This window comes from Leopardus geoffroyi, chromosome E1, assembly GCF_018350155.1.
Source record: "Leopardus geoffroyi isolate Oge1 chromosome E1, O.geoffroyi_Oge1_pat1.0, whole genome shotgun sequence".
NCBI classification, from domain to species: domain Eukaryota; kingdom Metazoa; phylum Chordata; class Mammalia; order Carnivora; family Felidae; genus Leopardus; species Leopardus geoffroyi.
Genome location: NC_059330.1, coordinates 44,930,502 through 44,957,150, shown reverse-complemented (window position 1 = coordinate 44,957,150; position 26,649 = coordinate 44,930,502). Strand labels below are relative to the sequence as shown.

The following is a 26,649-nucleotide window of genomic DNA, read 5'->3' as shown; positions in this document are numbered from 1 at the left end:
GTGAGACTCGAGGCGGTGGGGCGGGAAGGGACTTCCACACCGGGCTCGGTCCAGGGTGCGCCTCAGCGTGGCGGGGTGGGAGAGGTCGTGGGAGGCTGCGTGGGGCTGAGGTCACGTGTGGGGGAGTTTTGTGCGTACGTAGACGCGTCCGTGTGCGGGTGAGTTGCGGGGTGGGGCAAGTTGATGAATCCGAATCCCTGAGCTCGTGGGCCGGATTTTGCATTTGAAAAGAACCGTGGTAATAAACCTGCTGCCGTCGGGCTTCCGGCGGCTTCCCGTTCGCAACTCTTCACCGAGTGTGTGTGTAAGTGTAAGGTGTGTTGGCTGGGGCGGGGTGGGTGCGCTGTGTACCTCACAGGCGGGTTGGCCGCCTGACTGCGGAGCCGTGGGGGGTAGGTGGGGGGCTCTTGAGACCCCACTTGGAGGAGGCCAGGAGGCCGTAGTCCTGGAGGGGAACGGGCAGGTCCCCCTCCTGGGGGAGATTATTTAAATCTTTGGGAAATTGGAATCTATTCCGTGAGGGGGAAAAAAAAAAAAAAGAAAAATCAGTGACTTACCTGCAAAAGGGAAGAAAAGCAAAATTAATATATCAGAACAGTGAATAAAAATTTAATCGGGGGGTTGGTGGGGCGCTAGATCTAGTTAAATTACAAGGCCAAAGCCCCATCTAAGGGCTTGCTTGGACACCATCCTTGTAGTGTGGAGCAGGAGTAGTGGGAAGAAATGCCCTTGCTGCCGGGGGGGGGGGGGGGGGGGGGGGTGCAAGGGTGGGAGAGGGCTTTGTGGCGCGGAGGACCCAGGACATTTAAAATGCAGAAAATGACCTCCATATGCAGCTGTATTCAGGGAATTTTCAGTCCCCCATTATGAGATACCCCGTTGCCCAGAACCCAGGCACCTCTTGGAGATGCAGAATTAAAGTAAAGCGGTGTTAACGGGCTAGAAAGATGCCACTCATTGGCCAAGGGCGAGTGCGTGGCTCCACTGTCTGCAAGCGTCTGATCTGGGGAAGGGCTAAAACTGGGCATTATTCAATTTCGTCCTCATAACAATCTTTTGAGGCAGATATTAGCATTATCCCTACTTTACCTTTCACTGGTGGTGAATCTGAGGCCCAAGGAGGTTAGGCAAGGGGCTCAAGGTCACACCTGTACCTAAAGGGTGGGGGAGGTGACATGCCAGCCCAGAGAGAGAGAATCTTAAGTAGGCTCCATGCTCAGCGCAGAGCTCAACGCGGGGCTTGATCCCATGACCCTGGGATCATGACCCGAGTGGAAATCCAGAGTTGGATGTTCAACCAGACTGAGCCCCCCTGCCCCCGCCGGGTGTCCCAAGGGATGCAATTTCTGGGGTCGGGTGCTCTCACTAGCAAGATGGCCCCTGCAATGGAGGACAGGAGGGAGGCTGCAGTGTCGCAGGCACTGGGTTCACTGGGGTCGGGTGCTCTCACTAGCAAGATGGCCCCTGGAATGGAGGACAGCTACTCACTTTCCCACTTGTTTGTTGGAGCCCACTTGGCACAGCCATGCTCGGCTGGCTGCTGGGAGTCACCCTCCCTGAACTTCCCCAGACCCCAACTCAGCAGCAGACCAAGGGCAGCCTTGAGCATTAAGGGGAGTTTCAGAGGGAAAGAAGGAAGCGTGATGGTTGTGGGTACCCACAAAAATAGCCCACATCCAGCATTCCAATTTGGGGAAAAAGGTATGTGTGCACGTGCACACACACATTTTATACAAAGGACTTTAGAAGGATTTCTGAATAGCATCCCTTGAGTGCAGCTCATGATTCTCTCTTGTTACTCAAGGTCACGAGGGATATGCGGGATGTCCAGATCCCTGAACTCCAGAGGCCAGGCAAGCATCTAGGCCTCTGGCATGACCACTGGGGAAGTGCCCTGAGGAAGCACCTGCTTACTCTTGCCACCATATGCCTCCAAACTCGGAGGAATCTGTAACTCCAGTGCATAGAAATGGAGAGTTTAATCCATGGGGAACACTCTGGAATGTTGAGGAAAAAACAAATAAGCAAGAGTCAGGAAACCAGCTCCTATAAGACGATCGTCTGGCTTTACGTGTGTCCTACCATCTTGGAGGAGTCAAAGACCACATCACCGGGGACTGTTACCCCTGGAGCTATCCACACCTAGTCTGGCCCTGCCGGGCAGGCCAATGGGCAGCTTCTGACACAGACACACCCTCGGACACCAGAGCCTTGAATCTTCCTTTGCACCCAAAAGGGCACTGTATTCCACAAACCAGATTACAACGATGGTAACCTACTTTATTTATGTATTTATTTATGTATTTATTTATTTAGTATGCATGCTACTCAACTTTAAGGGCATTATCTAAATTCATCCTCATACCAACCCTTTGGGGCAGATACTAGCATTATTCCCACTTTACCTTTTACTGATGATGACCTCTATTTTGGGGGGCGGGTACCAGCAAATCTATTTAGACGAAATCGATTTGGGGGTACAGGGTTCTGATGGGAGCTTGCGGGCTGGCTGTGAACCTGCGTTTCTCCTGGGGCCTGTCTGGCAGGGGAAAGCTTGGGCAGAAAGCCCAGGACATGGGACCCGGATGTTGACGCCACAGCCACCCAGGCAGGGGACAGCCTCCATCACTGCGGGTCATGCTGTGCAGACTGCTGGTTTCCTGCTGAGCTGGGCCAGGCTGACAGACATGCGCTCCAAAGGTGAAGTTCAGCAAGGCTTCCAGGGATCTTACCTGCAACCCTCACCTTCTTGCTGGGGTTCCTTTCCTGTTCCAGGTCCTGTTACCGTAGCAACATTGAGGGTGATTATGGCTGGGCTTCGAAGAAAAAGCAGTTACCAGCCTCGAGGGGGCTTCCTCCCCTCCCCACGTGGACTCTGCTGTCTGGTTTCCACCACACCAGGCCCAGGCCTCCCTGGAAGGGCGACCTTTCCTCAAAACCGGGCCCTGGGCTCTACCCCTCTCCCTGCTTTCCAAAGCTTCACCCCTACCGTGGAACGGGAGAGGGAGGGAGAGAAATGCCATCACTCCCTCCTGCTGAAACCAGCCAGTCTCCCTGCCTTGCTCTGTGTGGGCCCCACAGAGGGGAAAATGAGGGTGGTGCTCTGGCCAGGATCAAGGAGGGAAATGGGATCAATTTGGGGGTCTTGAGGCCTTTCCAGGAGGGCAGCCAGATTGGTCCCTCATGGGGAAGGGGAAGTTTGGGCCATAAGAAGGCTCTGGGGACCTGGGAAGGGCAATGAGGAGGAAAGACTTGGGACAGGAAGAGGGACCCAGAGCAGTGGAGGGCTGAGGACCCAGCCGTGGAGGCCTCCACCATGGCCCCGCTCCCTGCTGCAGGAGAGGCCCAGTACCGAGCCATTGGAGCAGGTCTGGAGAGCCACAGCAAGGGCCAGGCGTCAGCAGCAATGCTTTTGGTGCAAGGCCTCCCCTTGGACCCATGATTTCCAACTTGACAGCTCGTGAGAATTACCCGGCTGAGCTTTCAAAGCCCTGCTGCTCATATCACACCCCCCAGACCAATTGCAGCAGAACATCTGCGGGTGGAAACAGGCTTCAGAATCAGGAGGCCCTTCCTTGTTCAGTGACCCGTCAGGTGGTGCTGATCCCAAGAGAGAAGCCCTTGGTGTTTCGGTCTTATGTAGTCCCTGCTTGCCACCTGTGTCCTGAAGACCCGTGTGACCATCCGTGCAGGGGCGCTGGTGTCGGGGAGCAGGCGAAGGGAAGGGAATGAGTTTAGACTTTACAGAACCAGCAGCAAGTTAATGAAGTGTTCTGAGTCACACTGTTCATCTGTCAAATTGGGATCATAAAGCCTGCTTCCTGTGTTTGTTGAGAAGATTCCAGGAGACAACGATGGCTGAGCTGGGCGCGGCGCTCTGCCCACGGGAGGTGTTGGGTAACTGGCTGTGAGTATCATGCTGATGCTGGTTGACCTCGCAAGGGCTGTCCTAAACCTCTGTGCCAGCCCCTTTCACGGCATTTCTCTCTCGGCTCCGGTGATCTGGCCCCCAAGTCTCCACTCTGAAAATGCCACAGAGTTCACACTCCGTGGCTCCCGGTGCTCTGCTTCCCTCAAATGCTTTTCTTCCCCTCTGTTGTCTCTTATAACTGCTCATTCTCCAAGGTCAAGCTCAAGTGCAGCCTCATCCATGAAACAGAATTTTGTTCTCTTCTATCACATATCTTCATATATCTACATAATAGTAACGTTTACTGAGCCCTTCTATGTGTTCTGTTCATATATTAACTGTCCTAAGAGGTGGCTTCTAGTACCATCCTCATTTTACATTTGAGGAAACTGAGGCCCAGCCTCAGGGTAAGAGACTAGTCTGAGGTTGTACCGCCAGTTAAGTGGAGCTGGGATCCCGAATTCAGGCAGACTGGTTTCTGAGCTCCCCCTCCTAACCACCAGGCACACTGCCAAGGTGGATGGCATGGGCCTCTGTCTGCCTTGCGTTATGGACTCTGGTGTTCACGTCTGTCTCCCTCACTGCATTATCCCTGAGGACCAGAGCTTTTTTCCCTGTGTATGTATTTTCTACAGCACTCACCATGGTGCCTTATTTAGTTTAGGAATATCACAAACCTTTGTTGAACTGAGGACACAGCCCCCTGCTTTCAAGGGGCCGCACTCATCATAGGAATCAAGGATATGTAATCAAATCAAACACGAGGAGAAGGGTGGGCGTTCTCCTTAGTCAGAGACAAATAAAATTTTCATGGGAATGATTCCCCTTTTAGGTGCTAATAAGCATACTTGCCATTTAGAGAAGATCTTTCACATGCCAGAAATGGTGTGAAGCAGTTTTCCTGTTTTACCTCATAATCCTTTCTGATTTTTCTATAGCCCACATCTAATAATCTCTGCAAGGCAGATATTGCTGTCATCTTTGAGAAAGCAAGGCTCAGATTGCTTAGATCACTCATTTAAGACCACAGCTAATCATTGGTAGAATCAGATTCAGGTCTATCTGAGCTCAAAAGGTATTTGGAAGGTGAATAGCTGGTACATTTCATAATTTTCATCGAGCTTTGGAAATGAGACCATGCCTTGATTTTTCTGTTTTGTTGTTTGGGATGTTGCAGGAATATTTTTGTGAGCACTTCTCCCTTTTCTCCGCTGCACATGTGAGGGCAACGCCCCGTGCATGAAAGGGACTATTACTGATGAAGAAGAAGATGAGGGCGAGAGAAACAACCCAGCACCATCATTTGACAGGCCATACAGCAAAAACTGTTATTATAAAAAATAAAGTAGAGAGAGCAGGAGAGGGTTAGGTCGAAATGGTAGACAGAATACTCCAGCCGGCTCTACATCATTACGAACATCAGGACTGACAGTAAAGAAAATCCATAGCATTGCTGGAAAATAGGAAGGGTGCCCTCAGTGGACTAGAAATGATGGCGATTTCCTAGACAGTAGTTGGCCCATTAGGTCGTATTGAAGAAGGTGCCCACAGTCCGCAGTTCAGGCATGCAATGTGGTCTGTCACAAAAGGCGGAAACAGGGATGCCCTCAACTGAGATGTAGGGCCAAAGCAAGCAGGAGGAGGCCTTCCTGGGTCCTGCAGAGGTTGCGGTCAGAAGGATCAGCCTCCTTCCTGTCCCAGGCCACTCTGAGGTTGTGTCATGGGCAGGACACCAGGGAGGATACGGAAAAGGAGAACTTTTTTATACCCAGGGTGAGCTTAAGGTGCGCTGATCTGGAAAGATGAGGAAAGGTTCGCAATGGTAGTGAGAAGGCTGAGAGGCCCCCAAAGACTGCTCTGGGTCTTTGATGCCACAGGCCCTGTCTACCCTGGATCCTGCCTTGTTATGTTCCTGATTGCAGCCTGGGATAATGAGATATTGCACTTCTAAAAATGTGATCGTATATTAATTTTTCTGCAATGTACATATGGGCAATCACATGTGGACTTACCAGACGGGTGAAAAAAGTGAATTGCCATGGAGATGAAACCTGGGATGAGGTTGCCGTGGTAACTAGATTGTTTCTAAAAGGCCACATCACCTTAGGGAAGTAGGAAGCTCCTGTCCAGGACTTGAAGTTAGAGGCCAAATCACAGGCCTTCCCATCAGGGCCGGGTGCTCTTTCAGTTTCTTTTTACTTCTTTTTTTCTTTTCATTCCTTGCCATCCCCAAAGACAAGAGATGTAGATTTTGGAGACCTTGATTCAAGCTCTGGCTGTGCCACTAGTAAGTCATGTGGGCCCTGAAGAGGTGTGAGATGGGCTACTGGGCCTCCTCTCTAGCTTCGTAGTGACTTGCCGTGTGATCTTGGACTAATCATTTCCTGGGTTTCCTCCCGTGTGAAGTGAGGGAGGTGGACTAGATTCTCTCCAAAATCATTCCAATGATTTTCTCTTTCTCTCCCTTGACACTTCCTCGTAGGGCAAAGAGCTTCCCAAGTAAATAGGCTGGTTGAGCTGTCTATGGTGCTGAACATTTGGCTGCTGAGGTCTTGGGCTCAAAAGAGCTGGCTGTTCTCAGCACTCTTCCAGGCTTCTAGACTCAGGTCACCTCCATCAGGAGTCTAGGGCTTGCTTGCAGCTAGAGAGGAGACTCCAGAGGGTCTTGGGCTTCAGAGAGCACTGGAAAAGGAATCTGGAGATGTGGTCCTAGCCTGACCCTGCCACAGCCAGCTTTCAGTATGTTTTTGATGAAGCCACACCTCCTTTGTTTGGACCTTTGTTTTCTCATCTATGAACCTGAGGTGGGGACCAAGATAATCTCTAAAACCTGGAGGGCCCAGAGTGGTTCTGGAAGCTTGCCTGGGCTGTGGGGGAGAGGAGAGCCTATAAAGATGAGGTCATTCCTCACCTGTCTCAAAGCTCAGGCTTCTCTAGTGGTGACTGAGGGTGAGGAAGAAAATACACTCCCTTGTTAGGAACATGTGTTCTTTTGACTGGAAGAAAAGGCAGGCAGTGAGCAGATGTAGCGTTTACATTTTCTCAAATGACAACTGAACGCCGAGGATGATGATTAGTGCTTGTTATGAAATGTGTCAAAACTATAATAAAATCTCCAATTTATACCATCCGCCTACTTATTGATCATCTTTCCAGAATCTCCTTCACTTCTCAGTAGTCCAGGATGAAAAAGACAATGAGGGGAAAGCTTAAAAGGAGCTCACACTAGGGGCACCTGGGTGGCTCAGTCGGTTGAGCATCCAACTTTGGCTCAAGTCATGATCTCACAGCTCGTGGGTTTGAGCCCTGCATTGGACTCTGTGCTGACAGCTCAGAGCCTGGAGCCTGCTTCAGATTCTGTGTCTCCCTTTCTCTCTCTCTGCCCCTAACCCACTTGCATTCTGTCTCTGTCTCTCTCAAAAATAAATAAACATTAAAAAATTTTTTTTTAATAATTAAGTAAATAAATAAGTAAATAAATAAATAAAGAGCTCACACTAGGGGAGACATCGTGATTCACTCCGAAATGTTTTGTGTTTTTCAGGCTTCGACTTCCCCACTTGGCCATGTAATGTGATGGTTGGGAATGTCAAGTCCATATCAAGAAGGGCCCTGGATTCAGGCCCTGCTTCTGCTCATTCTTAGTCGTAAGACATTCTTTCCAAACTTCAGTTTCTTCATTTGTAAAATGGGGGTTAATGACACATATCTCTAAGTATTTGTTGAATGGATTAAATAACATCATTTATGAAAATGATTAAAAACACGATGTCTGGCACACCTCAGAAGTGATTGTTTTGGTTATCTATCTATAACTAGCTCCAAAAATTTGAGCTTTGAAACAATAACCACTTTATTATGTCTTCATCGTTCTGTGGGTTGACTGGGAGACTGTCAGCCAGCTGGGCAGATCTTCTGTCAGCAAGAACTGCAGCCATTTAGAGGTCGTCTGTCTAGTGCCCAGCTTTTGTCCCCAAAGCTCAGAAGCACAGTTGCCAAGCCTTCATAAGGCTTAGGCTCAGAACTGGGGTATTTTCTTCTTTGCCACATCCTATTTATTAATATGACTCACAGAGCCAGTCCAGATGCATTGTGGGAGGACAGACTATGCAAGGCCATGAATACTGGAGGCATGGTTCACTGGCAGGTGTCTTTGGAAACCAGCGGCTACATTGATCAATAAATGATTTTTACAATCAGAATTCCAAGTATTCTTCACTCCTATGTCTCTTCTTTAGAAGTACCAACTCTTTCTGGGTTTGCACAGAATTACTAAAAATTATTTGTTGCCCATATAATTTAGAGTCATGTGGACACCTCCCGAACTATAGTCCCCTGGAATGGGTGTCAAGTTTTTTTCTCCCATATCCCCCCAGAGGCCTCGGACAGGACTCTGCATACTAAGTATTAAATGAAAGCTGTACATTTTGTTGGGTATTAATATTTCTATACCAGCTTTATTTCGGTTAATATTTTCTTCGTGTATCTTTTTGAAAACCTTTTCCTTGCAAGTTTTCCCTGTCGATATGTGAGGCACATACAATACAGCTGGATTTTAAAAATAGAATATTTTTACTGGTATATTTTCATGTTTTTAAAATTCATTTATTAGAGAGAGAGAGAGAGAGAGAGAGAGAGAGCCAGCAGGGGAGGAGGGGAGAGAGAGGGCGGGACAGAAGGAGGGACAGAGGGAGAGACAGAGGAAGAGAGAGAATCCCAAGCAGGCTCCGTGCTGACAGCGCACAGCCTGACATGGGGCTTGAACTCACGAACCATGAGATCATGACCTGAGCCAAAGTCAAGAGTCAGAAGCTTAACTGACTGAGACACCCAGGAGCCCCTATAAATATGTTTACTTATTTATTATTATTATTTAAATTTTTATTTAGTTTTTAAATTTATTTTAAGTAATTTATTTTTAGGTAGACTTCATGCCCAGCATGGAGCCCAGTGCAGGGCTTGAACTCACGACCCTGAGATCAAGACCTGAGCTGAGATCAAGAATCCGAGGCTCAACCCAACTGAGCCACCCAGGTGCCCCTGTATGTTTATTTTTAAATTTACATTCAGTACAGTTCACTTTTTTTTGGGGGGGGGGGGATATGGACAGTAGTATGAGTCTTGAACAAATGTTCAGGGTTGTGTAATCAGCAACATAATCAAGATACAGTTCTACCAAACAAGCTTCTTCGTGCTCCCACTCTGTAGTCAAACCCCCTTCCTTCCCTTACTTAGCCTGTGACAAGCACTGATTTGTTCTTTGTCCGTGTGGTTTTTCTTTTCCAGAATATCAGATAAGTGGGATCATACAACATGTAGCCTTTTCAGTCTGGCTCCTTGCACTTAGCCTAATGCATCCAGGTTGCTGCAAGTGTCGACCGTTCATTCCTTTTTATTGCTGAGCGGCATTCCGTCATATGGATGTATCACTGTTCTTTTTTTTTTTTCATTTAATTTTTATTTTCGTCTGTCTTTGGTTGAAGGACATATGGGCTGAATCAGTTTTTGGTGACTACGAATAAAGCCAAAATGAATATTCACACACGGTTTTTGTGTGTACGTGCAAACAAGAGTCTTAATTTCTCTTTGGAAAATACCTTGGAGGAGCTTTGTTGAATCACACGGAAAGTGTATAATTAGCTCTATAAAAATACTGCCGAACTGTTTTCCACGGCAGCGATTACGTTTTGCATTTCCGTCAGCAATGTATGGGTGTTCTAGTGACTCCACACCCTCACTAGTAGTTGGTATTGTCAGTTGTGTGTGTGTGTGTGTGTGTGTGTGTGTGTGTGTGTGTGTTGTTTGTATATGTGCCTTTCCACGTGGGTAATGGTATCTCATTGTGGGTTAAATTTGTATTTCCTAGTGAATGATGATGTTGAACAGCTTTTCAGGAGTTTCTTTACCATCTGTATCTCTTCCCTGGTGAAGTGTCTTTTGCTCATTTTTAAAAAATAAATGTTTATTCCTATTTGAGAGACTGAGCATGAGTAGGGGAGGGTCAGAGAGAGAGAGAGAGAAGGACAGAGGATTTGAAGCGGACTCTGCACTGGCAGCGGAGAGCCCGATGTGGGGCTCGAACTCATGAACTGTGAGATCGTGACCTGAGCTGGAGTGGGACACTCAATTGAGCCATCCAAGTGCCCCTGCTCATTTTTTAAGTGGGGTTGTTTTCTCATTCCTGAGTTTTGAGAATCCATTACATACGATAGTTATAGTCCTTTGGCAGATACGTGATTTGCAAATATTTCCTCCCAATCTGTGGCTTGTCTCTGCATTCTCTTAACAGTGTCCCTCGCAGAGTTCCACATCTGCCTTTTTCCCTCCTGCTACTGTGTCTGCCGTCCCTAGGTAGGACCTGCATAGTAGATATGCCACAAATGTCTGCTGAATGAGTGAAGGAATGAATGAAAGGGAGAGCCAAGCTTTCTGGGCCACTGAGGAGGTGACTGCATACTGCACCCCTCAGGACTGCGGCCTCCTTGCTCTGGTTTCTGTCCTTCAAGTGACCTTCCCGTCTCCATGTTGGCTTCGTCGGTCTCCTGACACCCAGCCATGTGTCCCCAGAACAGTGAGCATGTGTAGCCTAAGTGACTGAACAGACATCCTTCATTCCTTCCGTTGCGAATTTAGGAAGCGGCTTTCTGGTGGTTCATCACTGAGTTTGGTCAGTCCTAAGAGGCTGGCCTCTTTCGAGTGTCCTGACCCAGCTGAGCTTCTGGACTCTTCCGAAGCCTGGACCATGGCGATCCCTCTGCATTCTGCCCTGGGGGCTCCTGCCTGAGGACGCAGCCAATCTTCTTGATGTGGCCTCACTCCTGTATCTCTCTCTTCCCTGCTCAGTCCAGAAGGGAGAGTGGAAAAGAATGGCTTCTGAGGACATCCAGGGCTGGGAGGACTTTCCATGGTTAGGGGGAGAAAAAGGGAAGGGAAAAGGTTTGGGGCGGAGGGTGGGATGGCACAGGGGGAGGCTGGAACAGGAAAAGTGCTCAAGAGATGCTCTAGCTTAATCCCTTCTCACCAAACTCACCGGAAGGGGTTTGCCACGCCCAGGAGTTGGTCACAAAGTTTCACTTCCAAATGCAGGTGAGACCCAGCAGTCTTTCCATTTGTTCTAAAGATAGACAAATTGCCTCTTTTCTAAAGGAGATGATGAAAAACCTCTCCTTTCTCTAGAGTTTTTCATGCAGCCTGAGCTACAGAGGCTGAAAAATAGTCAAGGACTCTGGAGCACGGGGAAAGAAATGTAGAAAAGAGGTGGGGGTTGGGGGGGGTGGATTCGGCTTTTTCTAAAAAGAGAGCAGAATACTTTTCCCTTTGAGCCAAACTTCTTTAAAAAAATTTTTTTTAATTGATTAAAAATTGAAAAGTTTAAACATTGGAGGTTGTATGCTCTGCTGTCTTCCTCTGAGTTTCCTCTGTCATTCAGTCTGTCCATCTGTCTACTGGTAGGAAGCAGACGATGCTTCTGCTAAGTCACTCCCCCACCTTCCCACCATCCTCCTTGTATCCCTCTCCGGCCACACTCTAGGTCCCTCCTTGCATTCTTGACACTGACTCACTTGTCCTGGGACCCGTCTCTGCCTGAGGAGGAGAGCCTTGAGTGCCACAGCTAATTGTGCCAGGCTGCCCTGCACGGCCCTACAGACCTGTCTTATCTTTGCGTTGGGCTTTACTTCGGTAAAGCAGTTCCCGTGTCACGCTACCTGCACAGCCTCGGAACAGCTCTTCAAAGTCGGCGGCACATTTCACTGTCAGGGGAGCTGAAGGGCCATACCGCAAGTCGGGGTAGGGGTCTGGCTGAGTGGCTAGAGCTGGGTTCTCCCAACCCATATCAAGCATGAGGTTTTTAAGGACTGGACTCAGTCTGGAGGCAAACTCAAACTCCCCAGAGCCTTTGGCTTCCCAGAAAGTTGGGTCCCTCCCGTGTCCCCATCCCAAGACCGCTGGAGGCGGGGAGAACTCCTGTCCCCCGGGAGTGGGTGGGGGAAGGGCAATGCCCTGGTGGCCCAGTCGCCAGCCCAGAGCCAGCACATCCTCCTGGAGTGGTTCACAGCCAGGCCTCAGAGTGGCTCATCTTGAAGGCTCCTTCCAGCTTCAGTTTCCAATTGTTCTTGGCTTAGTCAGGCTCTGAGATGCCTCGGTGCCTGCCCTCAGCACTTCCTTCAGTTTAAGAATAAAAGGAAGCCGTCCTCTGAGCCCCACGCATGCCTCCCACCCCCAGTCTTCTTGGCTAGCTCCCGCTGTTGCAACTGTCAGCGGTGGATTTTTGGGTAATTGTTGCCATGGAGACTCTGCCTCGAGTTATTGCGCAAATGTGTCCCGTCTCCCTCATTTGGTGTGTGATACGGATGCTTGCAAAATGGTGAGGTTAAAGGCTCTTCGCCTCTCTGCTTTGCCCTGTGAAGGAGGGGTTTGGTTTGCCTGGGCCAAAGCTTCTTCGCAGCCTGCTTCCCATTTCCATCCTCCCTGAGGCCCCCTGGGCAGTCACTGCCAATGGAAAGTCCTGGACACCTGAGGACAAGGAGACCTGCACTCTGTGGGCTGCATGGGGTGGGCCCAGATCCAGCGACATTTGGTGGCAGCTGATCTCCAAAGCCACCAGTCCCTGCACGGGGAACAGAGCCACAGCTCCCAGCACCTTCCTCCAGGAGACAAAGCCCGTCTACAAGTTGAGGGGTCGCTCACGCAGACCTCAACTCCATCCAGCTTCCGTAAATGTCACCATGCACACCGATCCCCGGTGTGGAACCCTGGCCTCGCACCTCGCCTCCGTTTCCGCTGAGCGCTCATCCTCCCACATGCAGATGATGGGATTATTAGCATTATTTTTATCATGTCTCTTTCCTAGCCAAGATCTGCCCTCGTCTCCCCATCGCCTCTTCTACCAAATACAGACTCAATTCGCATTCAGGGGCTCCTGTCAAATCCCTCCTCTCCCACCAAACCAACCGACCCTTAACGTCCTCTCTGCCCTCCCCCTCCCCACCTACGCCGTCAGCTCTCAGTGGTTCCTTGCAAGTAAGCTCGATGAGGGGAGCCTCACCCACCTCACTCCCACTGCCTTTCCCCAGGTTATCTGTCCTTCCACAATGAATGGCTCCCTGACTCCTTCATGTACATCTGCTCCTTACTGAGCTGGCTTGTTTAAAAGGCTTCAGCGTAGGGATGGGGGCGAGACAGTACAAGGACACTGCAGCACGTTGGAAGAGAGCAGGACGGTGCCATCCTGTTCCCGCGATACTATCAGCTATATAGCTGACTGCCACCCACGGGGGGCCATGAGACAGTCCACACATGGCCACCCCCTCAGCCCCTACTCGGATTTGACCAGCTTCCCAATAAAGGATCCATCATTACACAACAGTTAAGAAACGGGAAATAAGAAAGCTTGTAAGGCGGAATTCTGGCCTTCTGTGGGGAAAAGATTTCTGTTTATATTGCTGCACAGGAGGAGACAGGATCTGAATTAGAATACTGTAAGGGCTGCTGATCCAGGACAAATCTTAGGGGCTGTTCTTCAGATTTTCCCTGGAGGCGGAGACGCACCCTCAAGCTAACTGCAGTTCCCCCTCTTCCCTCCACTCTCCATCTCTGCAGGGTTGCGGTCCAGACCCTCTTTTCTTGTCTGAGCTCTGCTCAAATGATACATCTGACCGAGTACAGCTGGACCCAAGGGCTAATGAAAGGAAGTAATCAGAAAGGTAGGAAGGATGATGGAGTCAAGGGCTGGTTTGGAAGGCTTCCTGGAGGAGGTGAGTGCTGAAGGGACGCCACACCATGCAGTGCCTCCAAGGTGAGCTTGGGCGGAGCCGGCCATAAAAACTGCAGAGTCTGTTCCTGATATCATCTAGTTCAGATATTAAGTGCTTTCAAGCCCTTATTTGACTCTGGTTGAGAAAAGGATTTGAGGGGCTCAAAGTCTATTCGCGGTGGGCCAGCTCTGCACCTAACATCTCATACTGTGGGTAGCTGGGGAGGGGAGAGCAGAGACACAGATGTGGTGTGGGTCTTACGCAGAGTTTCCTTTGGGGCTCCTTCACCGACACAGACAGAAATTCAATGTGAATCTGCTTACGTAGAAATGGGATTATTGGCTCCCCAAATTAGGAAATTCTGAGGCTTCAGGCGTGGCTCAATCCGGGGCCCTAGCTGAAACTGTCTTCTTCTCTGTCCGCCCTCCAGCCCCCATCTCTTAGAGGGTTTCATTCTCAGGCAGCCTCTCCACACAGCAGGAAGAAAGGCCTCCAGCAGAAGACGTCTTCATCTCACAGAGACACTGATCCCTTAGGATTTCTGCTAAAGGCGGCCATACCAGCTTGGTCGGTTCCTTTTGAAATCCTTTTGCAGGAGATCCACCCAGCAACTTCTCCCCATATCTTATGGATGAGAACTGGGTGATATGACCACTTCTAGCAGAAAGAAAGTCTGGAGAGATATTTAAAAAAAATTTTTAATGGTTATTTTTGCGAGAGAGAGCGAGTGTGCGTGTGCAAGTGGGGGAGGGGCAGACAGAGAGGTAGACACAGAATCCCCAGGCTTTGAGCTGTTAGCCCAGGGCCTGACTCGGGGCTTGATCTCACAAACTGTGAGATCATGACCTGAGCCAAAGTCGGATGCTTAACCAACCGAGTCACTCGGGCGCCCTGAGAGAGGTCAAGTATTTTTAATTGGGCTTCCTGCTAGATTAACAAAATTATGCTTCTGTTAGTGAGAACGAAAGGGAGAATGGACAGTGGTCAGGGGACCAGCAGCGTCTATGAGAATACCATGGAAGATTCTGACTGGCTCTGCATGGTCATGTGGTCATCCCCGAACCAAGCACAAGGACAGAGTCCTGGGATTGACCAGGCCTGTTTCAGGTGCGTCCCCTGTTGGAGGAGGCAGCTCTGGCTGAAGCCCGTGAAACAGGTGTCACACAGGAAAGAGATTATGTTACCAGCAAAGGGGCTAAGGGCTTGTAGTCCAAAGGTGGGATGCTGAGCAGATAAACATGGTCCACCCACTACGAGAATTTTCCAGTACAGAAAATATACCAAAAAATAGCTTCATGAAGTTGGGGGGGGGGGAAGGTTCAGGAATCTCCCCCTGTCCCTGAAACAATATATTCAAAGTTATGTTGCAGAAACCAAATACAGGCATGCAGAGAGGATGCAGAGGAAAACGGTGTAGAAAGGAAGACTTCCTGGTGGGCGTGGGCTTGGAACTGGGTTGTCAAGGTGGTGGTGGTTAGAGGGGGAAGCACCCCGCCAAGGCCGAGAACAGGGCTGGCGGGTGGGGTGCGCGGACCACACACAGAGTGCTCTCTGGCCCTGGGGCCACGGAGGCGGGGTTTCCTCCCTGAGTGTACCTGGGTGGCACAGACTGGAGGCTCCCCTCTCCCCCGGGTTAGCGGCTGGCTTCGGAGCAGCCTCGATTAGCATTATCTTGCTCTGGAGGCTGGGCAGAAGGGAATGGAGAAGGTCTTCGATGCTAAGCTCCAGAGGAGAAGAGGGAGGTGACTGACGCAGAAGCAAGAGGGGGCCACTGGAAGCAAGTTCCTAACCCGGTTAAGAAGTGATTATGCGGTCATTTTCAAGGGCTATGCCGGTTACCAGGCACCTCCCAGGAGGTCTCGGCTGTCAGGCTGCCGATTCACCATTACACCTGGGATGCGGAGCTGGGCCCGGTGTGCAGCTGGGCAAGGAGCCCGGCCTCAGGCAGCTGGGGTGGATCTTTACAGATGAAAATGATGGGTAAGGACTCTGCTGTTGCCATAGAAACTGACTCTGGATGGATGAGATAATAGTTCAGTGGGTAATGGGGAGAATGACACCTACCGCCAGGCTTCGCTCTGGAACCCACCATTCCAGCCGTGGTCATGGGCTCTGTCCACCGCCGTCTGCGTCCCCTAAGGGACATCACAAGCCGGCAATGTGCGTGCCAGTTCATGTCAGTATCCGAGGGGCTCGGGAGAGGCCCTCAAATCCGAAAAGCCTTTGGTATGGCTCCTGCCACCCGAGTTAGCTGTGCCTGGCAAGAATATGGGACAGTGCCAGGCCAGGGGATTGTAGTTGGGCTGAGGGCCACAAACTAGCACCAGGCCAAGATGGCCAGGGGAGGTGGCCCACAGGCAGCAGGAATGGCGGGACACGGGCCCGGGAGTAGGTGACCTCCACTCTGATTCCAGACCGACCATTACCAACTGGCTGAATGATCCTTGGCAAGTCACTCTCCCTGACGTCAGCCGTGGTGGTCCCTAGGGACCCCTTCCAGCTCCACTTTCCCTCTGTTCTGGGCTTTGGAACCCGACGTTTTCATCTCAGCCCCAAGTGTCAGCCCACTGAACTGACCTGCCATGGCACAGGGTACCCGTCCCCCATCCCCACCCCCGCGCCCAGAGACAAGCCCAGGACTTTCCCAGGCTGCCGCACAGGGTCTGAGACAGGCAAGATGCCGGGGCGGCCCCCATCCTGCCAGCCTCTGCTGCTCAGGGCCATCCTGCCCCCGAGCTCAGGGGCGTCTGAGCACACAGAGGGACGTTCTCCTGTGCAGAGGGGTGGGGAACGGAGCAGGGCAGAGAGTAATGAACCTGCTTTCAGATACCCCGTACCTGGCCTTCAAGCCCAAGCCCGAGCCCTGCCCCCACTAGGGCACACCCCTTTGCTCACACTGTTCCCTCGGAGACCTTCCTCCCAAGCTGCACCTGGTCAAATCTGACTCATCCAGGGATTCGGTGCCATTGCTTCCCCCAGCGAGTAGATGCTACCTGGTACCTATGGTGACAGAGTTTGAGTATTTTACTGTTGTGAGCTAGATGGGCGCGTTGTTCAAGGGGAGTGTGGCCGACTGTGCTTCCCTGAGATGGCCACACCCATGGGTTTATCCCACCCCACCTGCTCTTTCGTCACACTGTGGCTGATGGATGACACACTGTGGGGGAGTGAGGGGGAGGCTTGAGACTGCAGAAAGATGTCCTGTGACTTCCAAGGCTTGGCCACAGAAAGGATGCGGCTCCCACCTGGCTCTCTCTCTCTTGGGCCACTCACTCTTGGAACATGAGGCTGCGAGGAAGCCTTGTGTAGACGTTCCAGTGGACAGCCCCAGCTAAGGAGCGCAGTGGACATCAAGCACCAGACGTGGGAGTGAATCTCCAGATGATTCTCCTCCCTGGCCGTGGAATCTTCCGGCTGAGGCTCTAGCATCATGGAGCAGAGGTGACCCATCCCAGCCATGCCCTGTCCTAAGTCCAGACCATTAGAAACCAGGAGGTGTAACAACAGAGTATTGTCGTTTTAAGCCCGTGTCCTGATGACTGTTTACACGACAATAGGTCACTAATGCAGGTGGGGCCTCCTTAACTCGTGTTGCACTCCAGGGCCCAGCCCATGATGGGTACACAGTGGGGGCTCAAGGAGCGTTTATTGAGCAAATAAATGAATGAACTGTAGCAGGCAGCAATCCCAGTCTGACCTCTCAACCATCCTTCTCCCCTCTCTTACATCCCTTCCCCAGAGTCCCACTGTCCTCAGGGAACCGAGACAGTCCCAAGCCTGCCCTTGATGCCCGAGGGCATGGAGCCCTGAATCAATCAACCTCGCAGCCTGTCCCAGCTCTGCAAGTTCTTACTGCTTGGCTGGTTGGAATTGGGGCTGCCAGTTCCCACGATCCGGAGCATCCTCGCTGGTGCACGTGCCTGGTCGTTTTGTCCTCGCTGCGATTCTGAGGAAGGTCATTATTATCATCCCCACTTCACACGTGAGGATACTGAGGCAGAGAAAGAGACGGCGGGGGGGGGGGGGTTGAGGGGGGGTGGCGGTGAGCACTAGTAAGTAATAAAGTGAGGATTTGAATTCAGGTCTTCTGATACCAAACTCAATATTATGTCCACAATGTTACACCTATTCACAAAACCAGGGCAACTGGAGGTACTTTCTTCAGGGGTGTCAGATCCCTGCCTCACCACCACATCACATCGAAGGAGGGCCCAGACTCAGCAAGGCTGATTAATGGCACCAAAGACAGCCACTGTCTTTCTATGTCCCAGCCTGTGCAGCGGGCACTTTATATACATTGCAGTGTTCACGGGCTCCCAGCCGGCCTGTGAGATGGGCACCATTTACCCCTGGAAGGTAAGAGAACAGAGGCTTTGGTTCATGTGACTTGTGCAGAGTCCCACCATTAGTAAGGGATGGGGCCCAGCTGCATACCCAGGACCATTTGATTTCATCACTTAAGCTCTTCTGCCTCCTTACAAATCACTTCCACTGGCCAGCAAGGTTTCAAGTGTGGGCATATGAACCACCATTAGGTATTATCATTATTCCCATCATACACACCCAGAGATGGGTGAGCACGACTAGGCCCTAGGTTACCCTTGCTAAGAGTGGAAAAGCCAAGATTGTCAGCCACGCCTGCCACCTGCACCCCACCCTCCCCACCACACCGTGTTGCCTCTCAGAAGATCGTGTCTGGGGTCCCTGCCCTCTCAGCAGAGATGGGCTTGTCCGTACCTTGCCCCAGACTGACAGCTTCTCCCCTGGGCCTCTTCTGCAGGTCAGCACCAAGCAATGAGCTGTGGGGGGGAGGGGGGAGGGGGGAGGCTCTTAGGGAACGCGGCAGCGCCAGCCCCCCTTACCCAAGTCCATCTGGTGGTTTCGCCAGGTCAAGGGGGAGCCCAGGTGGCTGGGGGCTCCTGAGACTGGCCACCCAGAGTCCCCAGCAGACTTACACCAGCCCCTCGTGGTGAGGCTGTCTTAGGAACACACACCCCTGTTCACTTAGGAGCGTGCACCCCTCTTCACTGGGCAGGGGCTCCTGGGTCCAGAGTCCAGGGCACGAGCAGGGCTCCTTCTGACATTTCTGGTCGCAGGACGACAGCTAGGGGTCCCTACATGGCGCTCACGCCAGTGCCTCCTGGCCTTCCTCCATCATCCCCTTTCCTGCTTCCCCCCAGTACCTCCCCACTCTTTCTACAGGACACCCAAACCCAGCCAGCTGAAAAGGGCGCTCCCCTCCCTGATTTCCCCCAGGAAGGCCAGTCAGTATCACAGCCCCAGAAAGTGCACACGCCCCTAACTCCCCATCTGGATGAACTCAGTCCTCTGAACTCGGTCTCTGGTGTCTACCCCACTTGCTTGGCACCTATCACTGCCCCATGACATCTCTTGTCATTATTAAATTGACTTCTCACATTAAGAGGGTATAATACTAGGATTGAACTCTTTCTTTTTTTCCCTTAAGTGAATGTCTTAGGTCTTCTACATCTTTAATTAAGTGCTGTTCCCTCCAATGTTCTGAGGGTGACCTCAGAACATTTATTCCAAGGTGTTTTTGCATCCAAGGAGGCGGCCGTGACTTCCGTTCTGGAATTCAGCTCTGGAGGCTGTTTTCCAAGAGTCCCCCAGAGCCCCTGGGCTGCGGTGAGAGAGGCTGCCCTCTGCCAAAGGAGTAGTGGGGGAAGGAAGAAATGGTTTCCTGGAAGAATCCTCATGGACACTGACTTTACACCCACCCTTTGCATACAGCAACAAGAACTTGGACAACCCTCGGGTGGGTTCAGGGTTTTGTCTTTTGGTATTCACACGGATATGGAGAGGTCTGAGGGGCGGAGGTGATTCTTCTTCCCGCCTACAGAGGCCCAGCCCCCGGATACCCCTTCTCCGTCCCCGCACCACGCCCTGGGCACAAGACACTCTTAGTGGGGCATGCATGCCAAGAACAGGGCCAGAGGGTGGGTGGGCCCTGCCCCCGCGGTCCTGGGGGCAAAGAACGAGGAATCCACAGTCCTGGCTGGACAGGGAAGGGAGGGAGCGGGTGGCCTCCCATCTGCACAGTGCACACCGTTCGTCTCTGATGACTTACTACCCACCAGCCATTCAGCCCCACCTCAGGCTTCCTGGGTCTGTGAGCAGCACTTTTGCTGGGAGCTGTGAGTCAAGCACACAAAGGCACATCAGCCCTGTCAGCCCTCTCGGCACCTGAATGCTGGTCAGAGTTCATTACCAGTGCCCTGCGTGGCCTCTCCAGCTCCTGAGGCCCCCACCTCACTCTCCCCGAAAGCAGCTCCTAGTTAGCCCACTGTGACAGGCTCTCTAGACTCTTGTCCCTTAACCTGGATTCTGCAGGTCACTTTGTCCTCTGGTTGCTTCCTGTGAGTTCCCGTCTTTCCGGTTAGATGGGAACAGCAACCAACCACACCTGGGAGGCGCTGGGAGCAGTGGTCTCAACCCTGGCAGCACAGGAGACTCGCATGGAAAATTCACACAGACACTGAGACCCAGGCCACGCCCCAGATCAAGCAGCTCAGAAGCTCTGGGGGCAAGATCCCCCAGACTGAGGAGCTGGGAGGGCCAGATCAGCTCTCCAGGAGGCATCCCAGGAGATGGGGAGGGGGAACGAGGAGCCCCCACTTGTGGAGTCGCTAGGTCAGAGGCCAGCCTCCAAGGTCCCAGTGCCCTATTCCTGGGTACTCTGTCTGCATTTGTCAGGACTGTCTTAGCCGCTGAGGGCACCCTTCGCTAGGATGGCCAACCATCCTCATTGACTCCAGCCTGAAGAGGAGTCAGAACTTCCAGCTTGTTTTAATTGCACGTGTGCGCGCGAGACAGAGCACGACTGTGCAAGCAGTGGAGGGGCAGAGAGAGAGGGAGAAAGAGAGAATCCCAAGCAGTCTCGCACTGCCAGCGCGAAGCCCAACACAAGGGTTTGATCCCACAAACTGTGAGATCATGACCTGAGCCGAAATCAAGAGTTGGAAGCTCTACTGACTGAGCCACCCAGGGGCCCCAGGACTTCGTTTTAAGGCCAGGATGAACTAGTCACCCTACTAATCTCTCCCCAAACGGTCCTCGTTGGTGCATTTTTCCTCAAGAAGTCCCATGTCTCTTCTGTTACTTCAGCCATAGCACACAGCTAGTGGCATCAGTGGCCTTGAACCTTCTGGCTTCCTCCTAGCCTGGCCACAAAAGCTTTGCTGAACAATTGTACCCATTTCTCAGAAGTCTGTTACCTGCACGGGCTGGGCTCATCAAGTGCCCTCCTGCAGGCCATCGACCCCAATAGCTACTGAACACCTGTTACGTGCACAGGATGCACGAAGTCCCTGTGTAGCGGAGACACACGTAAGCGACCACTGTTCCCCAGGGAACGCAACGCCAGAGGTATTGGGGGGGGAGGCAGGGTTCCTGGAGGTGACCTAGGTTATGGGGGTGTCTGTGGCACACCCCGGAGGAAACATCTTGTGCACAGGTGCAGATGTGTGCAAGAGTATGGGATGTTCTCAGGCCAGCAGTCCAAGGAGGATGAAGTGGGGAGGGGGACGGGGGGAGGGCTGAGCGGTGCACCAGAGGTGGCGATGAGGCTGGCCTGTCACACTACAGTGCTTTATTCAGCAGACACAGAGGCATCAGTCAGTGCGGGGGGGGGTGTCTGCGCGTGTAGACTGGCCAGGAAGGATGTGGCCCCTCCCCCACCCACATGGGAGAATTAAGCTTCCACCCTCCCCAAGCCCATCCCAGCTGGTCAGGGCAGTGGTTCCCCTGGTGTGGCAGGGGACTTCGGGGAAGTTCGTGGGGAACAGCCTCATCTTGTGTAGAACGTTCGAGTGTTAGAACAGTCTTTCTCACCCTTGTCTACACACGACCATCGCTGGGACAACCCTTAAAACTCCTCATGCTCAGGGTGCGCCCCAGGCCAATGAAATCAGAATAGATCAGGGTAAAACCCACACATGGGTATTTCTAAAAGCTCCGGAAGGAGTTCCAATGTAAAGCCAAGGTTGGAGGACCTGTTCAGAGGGGTCCTCCAGCAGGAAACTTACCAATTGCACTAGAGCCCCCCGCCCTGTCCACCTCCCTCCTCCTCCCCACTGTGCCATGTGAAATGAAAGGACACAAAAAGGGGAGTAGGAATGAACACACACTTTGAGAAACGTTTTCCATGCTTGTGTGCGACATGCCCACATGCAGAGGGAAAGACGAGGCAGAAGGGGAGTCTGAAAATCAGAACTAACAGGTTTGAGGTCAGGCTCAGTCTTCTCCTGAGAGCCTCAAGGAACAGCCCAGAGCCTGATTCACAAGCAATTTTGCATCTAAAAGGAACCGACCCAAGCCTGCAGCGGGTTCCTCCTCTTCCAAATCCGCCAGGCCTCAGGCACCGAGCGGTTTTCCGGCCGACCGGCCACAGATGGGGTTATGTCGCCCCCTAGTGGCAATGCTTGAGTCCAGCTCCCATCCTCCACCTCCAGAAGCTTCCCCCACAAATCTCTCTGGTCTTTCAATTAGGAAAATAGTTCAGGACAGAGAACCTGCTGGGTGAGGCACAAGTGCCCTACAGCCTATACTCAATCCAGGCATACCGCCCTCCATCTCCTGCCCCTCATCCCGGGCACGGGAGGCACCTCAGTGCTATGGTTATGAGCTTGGGCTATGAAGCTAGACAGCAGGCTCCTCCAGGACTCCCAGTGGGGCCTAGAGAAAGTCACTACAACTCGGCCACTTGTACCATGGGGATAACACAGAACCTGATTCAGAGGGTTTGTGAAGGGCAGAGGGACGGCCCAGGAGACTAATCATACCTGACGTCCATGAAGGGCCACAGACAAGCAAGAGGTATTAAGGGTTTTCCTCTGAGGAAAGGACACCCCCAATCCCCCAGTTAGACAGTAACAGACCATGTTTTTCTTTGCTTCAGCTGCTGGGGCTCAAAACTAAGCCCAGAACAGTTTTGAAAGGGTTTCATGACTTGCATTTGGGTTACTTTTTCTTGGTAATGACATTCTGCTCTGATTTGTTCTTGGTCCTTATTTCTCCCTATTTCACTGTTTTAGTTACTTCCTATAAGCCTCTTCAAATCTGTTCTGGAATCAGATAGGATATAAACAAGTAAGACTTTATTTTGGACTTGATAAGTTTTGCTCTTACACATATATGCCCAGCTAGTTAAGCATAGATTTTCAAATGATATCATCTTTAAGACAAAAGCCTTCTGTCTAAAAGACAAGAAAATACACACATCAGAATTACCTTAGATAAGGACTCAAAAAAACACTAATTTAAAAGGTTTGGGGACACCTGGGTGGCTCAGTCAGTTAAGCGCCTGACTTCGGCTCAGGTCATGATCTCACCGTTTGTGAGTTCGAGCCCCATGTTGGGCTCTGTGTTGACAGCTCGGAGCCTGCTTTAGATTCTGGGTCTCCCCTCTCTCTCTGCCCCCTGCACTCATGCTCTCAAAAATGAATAAACGTTAAAAAAAATAAAAAATAAAAAATTAGGTTTGGGATAGGCCCAGGAATCTAATTTTAAAAAAGTTTCCCAGCTGCTTCTAAGGCAGCCAGCCTAGCCCCTGGCTATGGAGCAGTGTTTGAGAATCTCTGGCCTGGACACAAAAAAAACATTTGTTTTAGTTACAAAATAGAATTTCCTAAATAAAATAACTCTCAACTTTATTTAACTGATGTGTTTCCAAAACAATGGGTGTAACTCCAAATCTGCAATTCACACCCACTTAAATTCATTAGGGCAAAAGACTGGTAAAAATCCAGCAGTGAAGCCTCCTATAAAATCAAGACTCCCCAACTTACTGGGGTCTTTTGAGTTTGGTCTTTCTTAAGGTGGTCATACCTGGAGGAAACTTCCATGGAATGAAGATATTCCCAAGTTCCTTGACAACCCACCTGTCTTCATCTGCAACAGGTGCACCCAAATCCTGCACAAGGTCACAGATGCTGTGCACCCACCGGAGATTCTTGCACCAGCATGACCTAAGACTTCACCCCAGGTCCACTAGATGGTGCTCTTTCCTTGGCCTGGAACCCTTCCCTACACTCTGGGGGGGAGGGGGGAGGGTGGGCGTTGGTGCTGTAGAAACCGTAGAACCCCCGTTAGGCCGAGGTATGTTTCTCACAGGACACTGACAGCCAGCTCAGGCCATCTCCAGACACACTGGCTGCTGTTCCCTAGCCCCAAGTGGTAAAGACCCACGAACCGCCTGCATAACTTTCATTACAAAGCAGGGAGAATGGCTCTGAAGGTACAGCAGGATAGAAAGCCTTCTCCTGGTTCATCACGACCAGCAATCGCTATAAAGACAAGTGTGGAAATACGCTGGTATATGCTACAAATAGATCACATCAGTCAATGGAGGGTGGGGTGCTAGTTTCTGCCCCCTAGAGTTCAGGTCCACATGGCTTAGTTGCTCCATATATATATATGATATACCTTCAGAGGAAGGTATATTATATATATACACACACACACACACACACACACACACGTATATATATACAGAAATATGTATGTATATGTATGTATATATATATACATATATATATACATACATATGTGTGTGTGTGTGTGTGTGTGTATATATATATATATATATATATATATATATATATATATATATATATACATACACACCTTCCTCTGAAATACGATCTCTGGCAGGATCCTCAGATGCCCAGGGATAGGACAACGGGTCTGCACAATTTAAAAATCCATGTTTTAGAACCCTTTTTATGGACTGCAGAGATCCCTGCGCTGACAGGGGTGCTGGGGGTGATGGAAATTTCACCTCCCCAAAGTCAGACCTAGGTCGGAAGACACCTTGACCCCTCTGTATACCCTTCAGTCCACCGTTCTCACTCTGGCAAGGCCCTCAATCCTTTCATGATGGAGTCATAGATTCCCCCTTCCTTGGAAAGCCACGGCCCCTGTTCAGCCCAGAGGGGAAGCAGAGACGGAAAGCCCACCAAGTGTGAAATTGGCACCCAGGAAACTCCCATTAAAAGATCTGCGACCATTAAGAAACGTTCACCAGAAGGTATGCCAGAAAAGACCAATATTGCTCCAGCAACAGGTGGGAAGTAACTAAGGGAGGTGGGATGGGACACACAGAAAAGGGAAAGAAAATCGAAGACAGTCCAAGTGACAAAAAATAAACACACGAAGTAGGCGGAGCACGACGATCACAGGTGGAGTTAATACTGACCACGTTTCCAGTTCTTCTGGGAAATTCTGAGATTGTTTTGTCTTGCCATAAGGCCACTGAGCCTACGGCTGTAGGGCCTGTGACAGATGAAAACACATGCTAACCAAGTCTTTCTAGGATTCGCAGCGCTCGATCGCAACAGAGAGGCTGGCTTTACGATAAATTCCACAACGCACCAGGTACTGGTACAGCCTTAATCTGGGGTTGGTCAGAGAAGGGAAAGTCCCTGGTCCCTGAGATCAGAGACTCTCAGGACACCCGGGACGTCTCCAGGGTGGTGTCAGCCCACACCGGCTGGGTGGAATGGGGGCTTGGCTGGCAGCTGCTAATGGATTTCAGGGGAGGAAAGAGAGCAGAGAATCAGACACCAAAAGGAGAGGAGATGCCGTAATGGACACATCATGGCAACGTTCTCAGGGCCAAAGGCCCACCAGAGCCCGGGCAGGATGCCAGGCCAGTTCTAGAACCACAGAAGCCAATCATTCTGTTCACCACTGGGAAAAAAATCAGTGATGGGGGTCTTCAGCCTCAAGACTGAACACTCTCAGGGAATAACACTGGCCTCGCTTTAGAAGGAGAAACACCCAACGGCCCTAATGTGGAAAATCTTACTCGCTGTCTGCAGTGGCATCGGTGCCTCTGCTTCCTCTAGGTAGTGGCTTCCAGGGAAGGGTGACGAGTACCAGCAATTAGTCATCTGCATGTCACTGGGGGGAGGGGGCACAAGAGCATGGAAATCCATCTGTTATAATGACGCAGGAAAGCAGGCCTCTTTCCCCTCCTTTTGGCTTCTGCGCTGGGTTATCCGCGAGGACCCAGAGAGGCCAAATGAGGCCAAAGTGAACGGTCCTATGTGCAAGGCTCGCTATTGAAAGCCTTCCCTGGGCGAGCATCAGCTACGTGGACAAGAACAGCAAAACCATTCTTTCCCTCCCTCTTCTTTCTTCACCCCTTACCCTTACATCACTTCCACCCCTAGTGAGGGCGAGAGAGGGCGAGACAGAGCGAGAGCGAGAGCGAGAGAGAGAGGAGATACTCTCATTTCCTTAGGACCATGCATCTTGGTAGCATTCGCTTCCCCTCCAAGGTGTTACAGGAAACAGAGCAGGTCTGAAACTCCCGCTACGTTACAGATCACGATGACTCCCAGTGGTCTTCACAGTTAAGAAGGGCATACATTTAAGAAGGCAGCCTCTGGGCCCCCCTCTCTTTCACGCACACACACTCACACAGACTCTCGCACGGTGGGAACGACGCTCAGCCGTGGGGCGGGGCTGGCTCATGTCAGGTACTGCACCACGAGGAACATGACCACACAGGTGAGAAGCATGCCACCGATCATGAAGTACTTATCCTGGAAAGCCCGCTTCTCGGTGAGCCGCATCACGGTGTTGGACAAGCCCAGCATGTTGGCAATGTCAAGGATCTTCTTCTGAGTCCCCTGGATTGGACGAGAAAAGAAGGAAACACAAAGGTCAGCTCCTTTTGCCAAGGAATGGGACTTCTCTTAGAGACAGTCTCTTGGTCATACCTAAAAGCATAAGCAGCATCAATACACTCTGTGGTCAAATGACTTTTGATCAAGGTACTGGAGCAAAGCAAGGAGGAAAGAAAAGCCTTTTCCACAAATGTGCAGGAATGATGGACCCTAGTACATATATATATCGTGGACATATATACATACATGTCTCATATGTACCATACACATGTCTGTAAGAAGATCCTCAGTTCATTTCATACACAAAAATTAACTTGAGATGGATCACAGA

At 51.1% G+C, this 26,649-nt stretch overlaps 1 protein-coding gene and 1 long non-coding RNA gene across 12 annotated transcripts in view; one reads left to right on the top strand and one right to left on the bottom strand.

Moving 5' to 3' along the window:
* Positions 1-26,649, bottom strand: part of GOSR2 (golgi SNAP receptor complex member 2) — a 70,233-nt gene that overhangs the window by 28,400 nt on the left and 15,184 nt on the right. For 5 of the 10 annotated variants that reach the window (XM_045489340.1, XM_045489335.1, XM_045489342.1 and 2 more), the window contains one exon: positions 24,714-26,321. The exons of 3 other annotated variants lie outside the window; for them this stretch is intronic. In XM_045489340.1, coding sequence (XP_045345296.1) covers positions 26,160-26,321 — 162 coding nt within the window. In that variant the 3' untranslated portion in view covers positions 24,714-26,159. Of the gene's footprint in view, positions 1-17,294; positions 18,015-22,759; positions 26,322-26,649 lie in introns of those variants that run through there. 2 more of the 10 variants (XR_006715096.1, XM_045489334.1) reach the window with 2 other exon arrangements.
* LOC123603894 lies at positions 38-8,112 on the top strand. Of its 2 annotated transcripts, none has more exons than XR_006715098.1 (3): positions 38-304; positions 1,805-2,270; positions 7,455-8,112. It is a non-coding gene; the product is annotated as an uncharacterized LOC123603894 (long non-coding RNA). The 2 variants fall into 2 exon arrangements; XR_006715099.1 differs by having other exon boundaries at positions 38-315.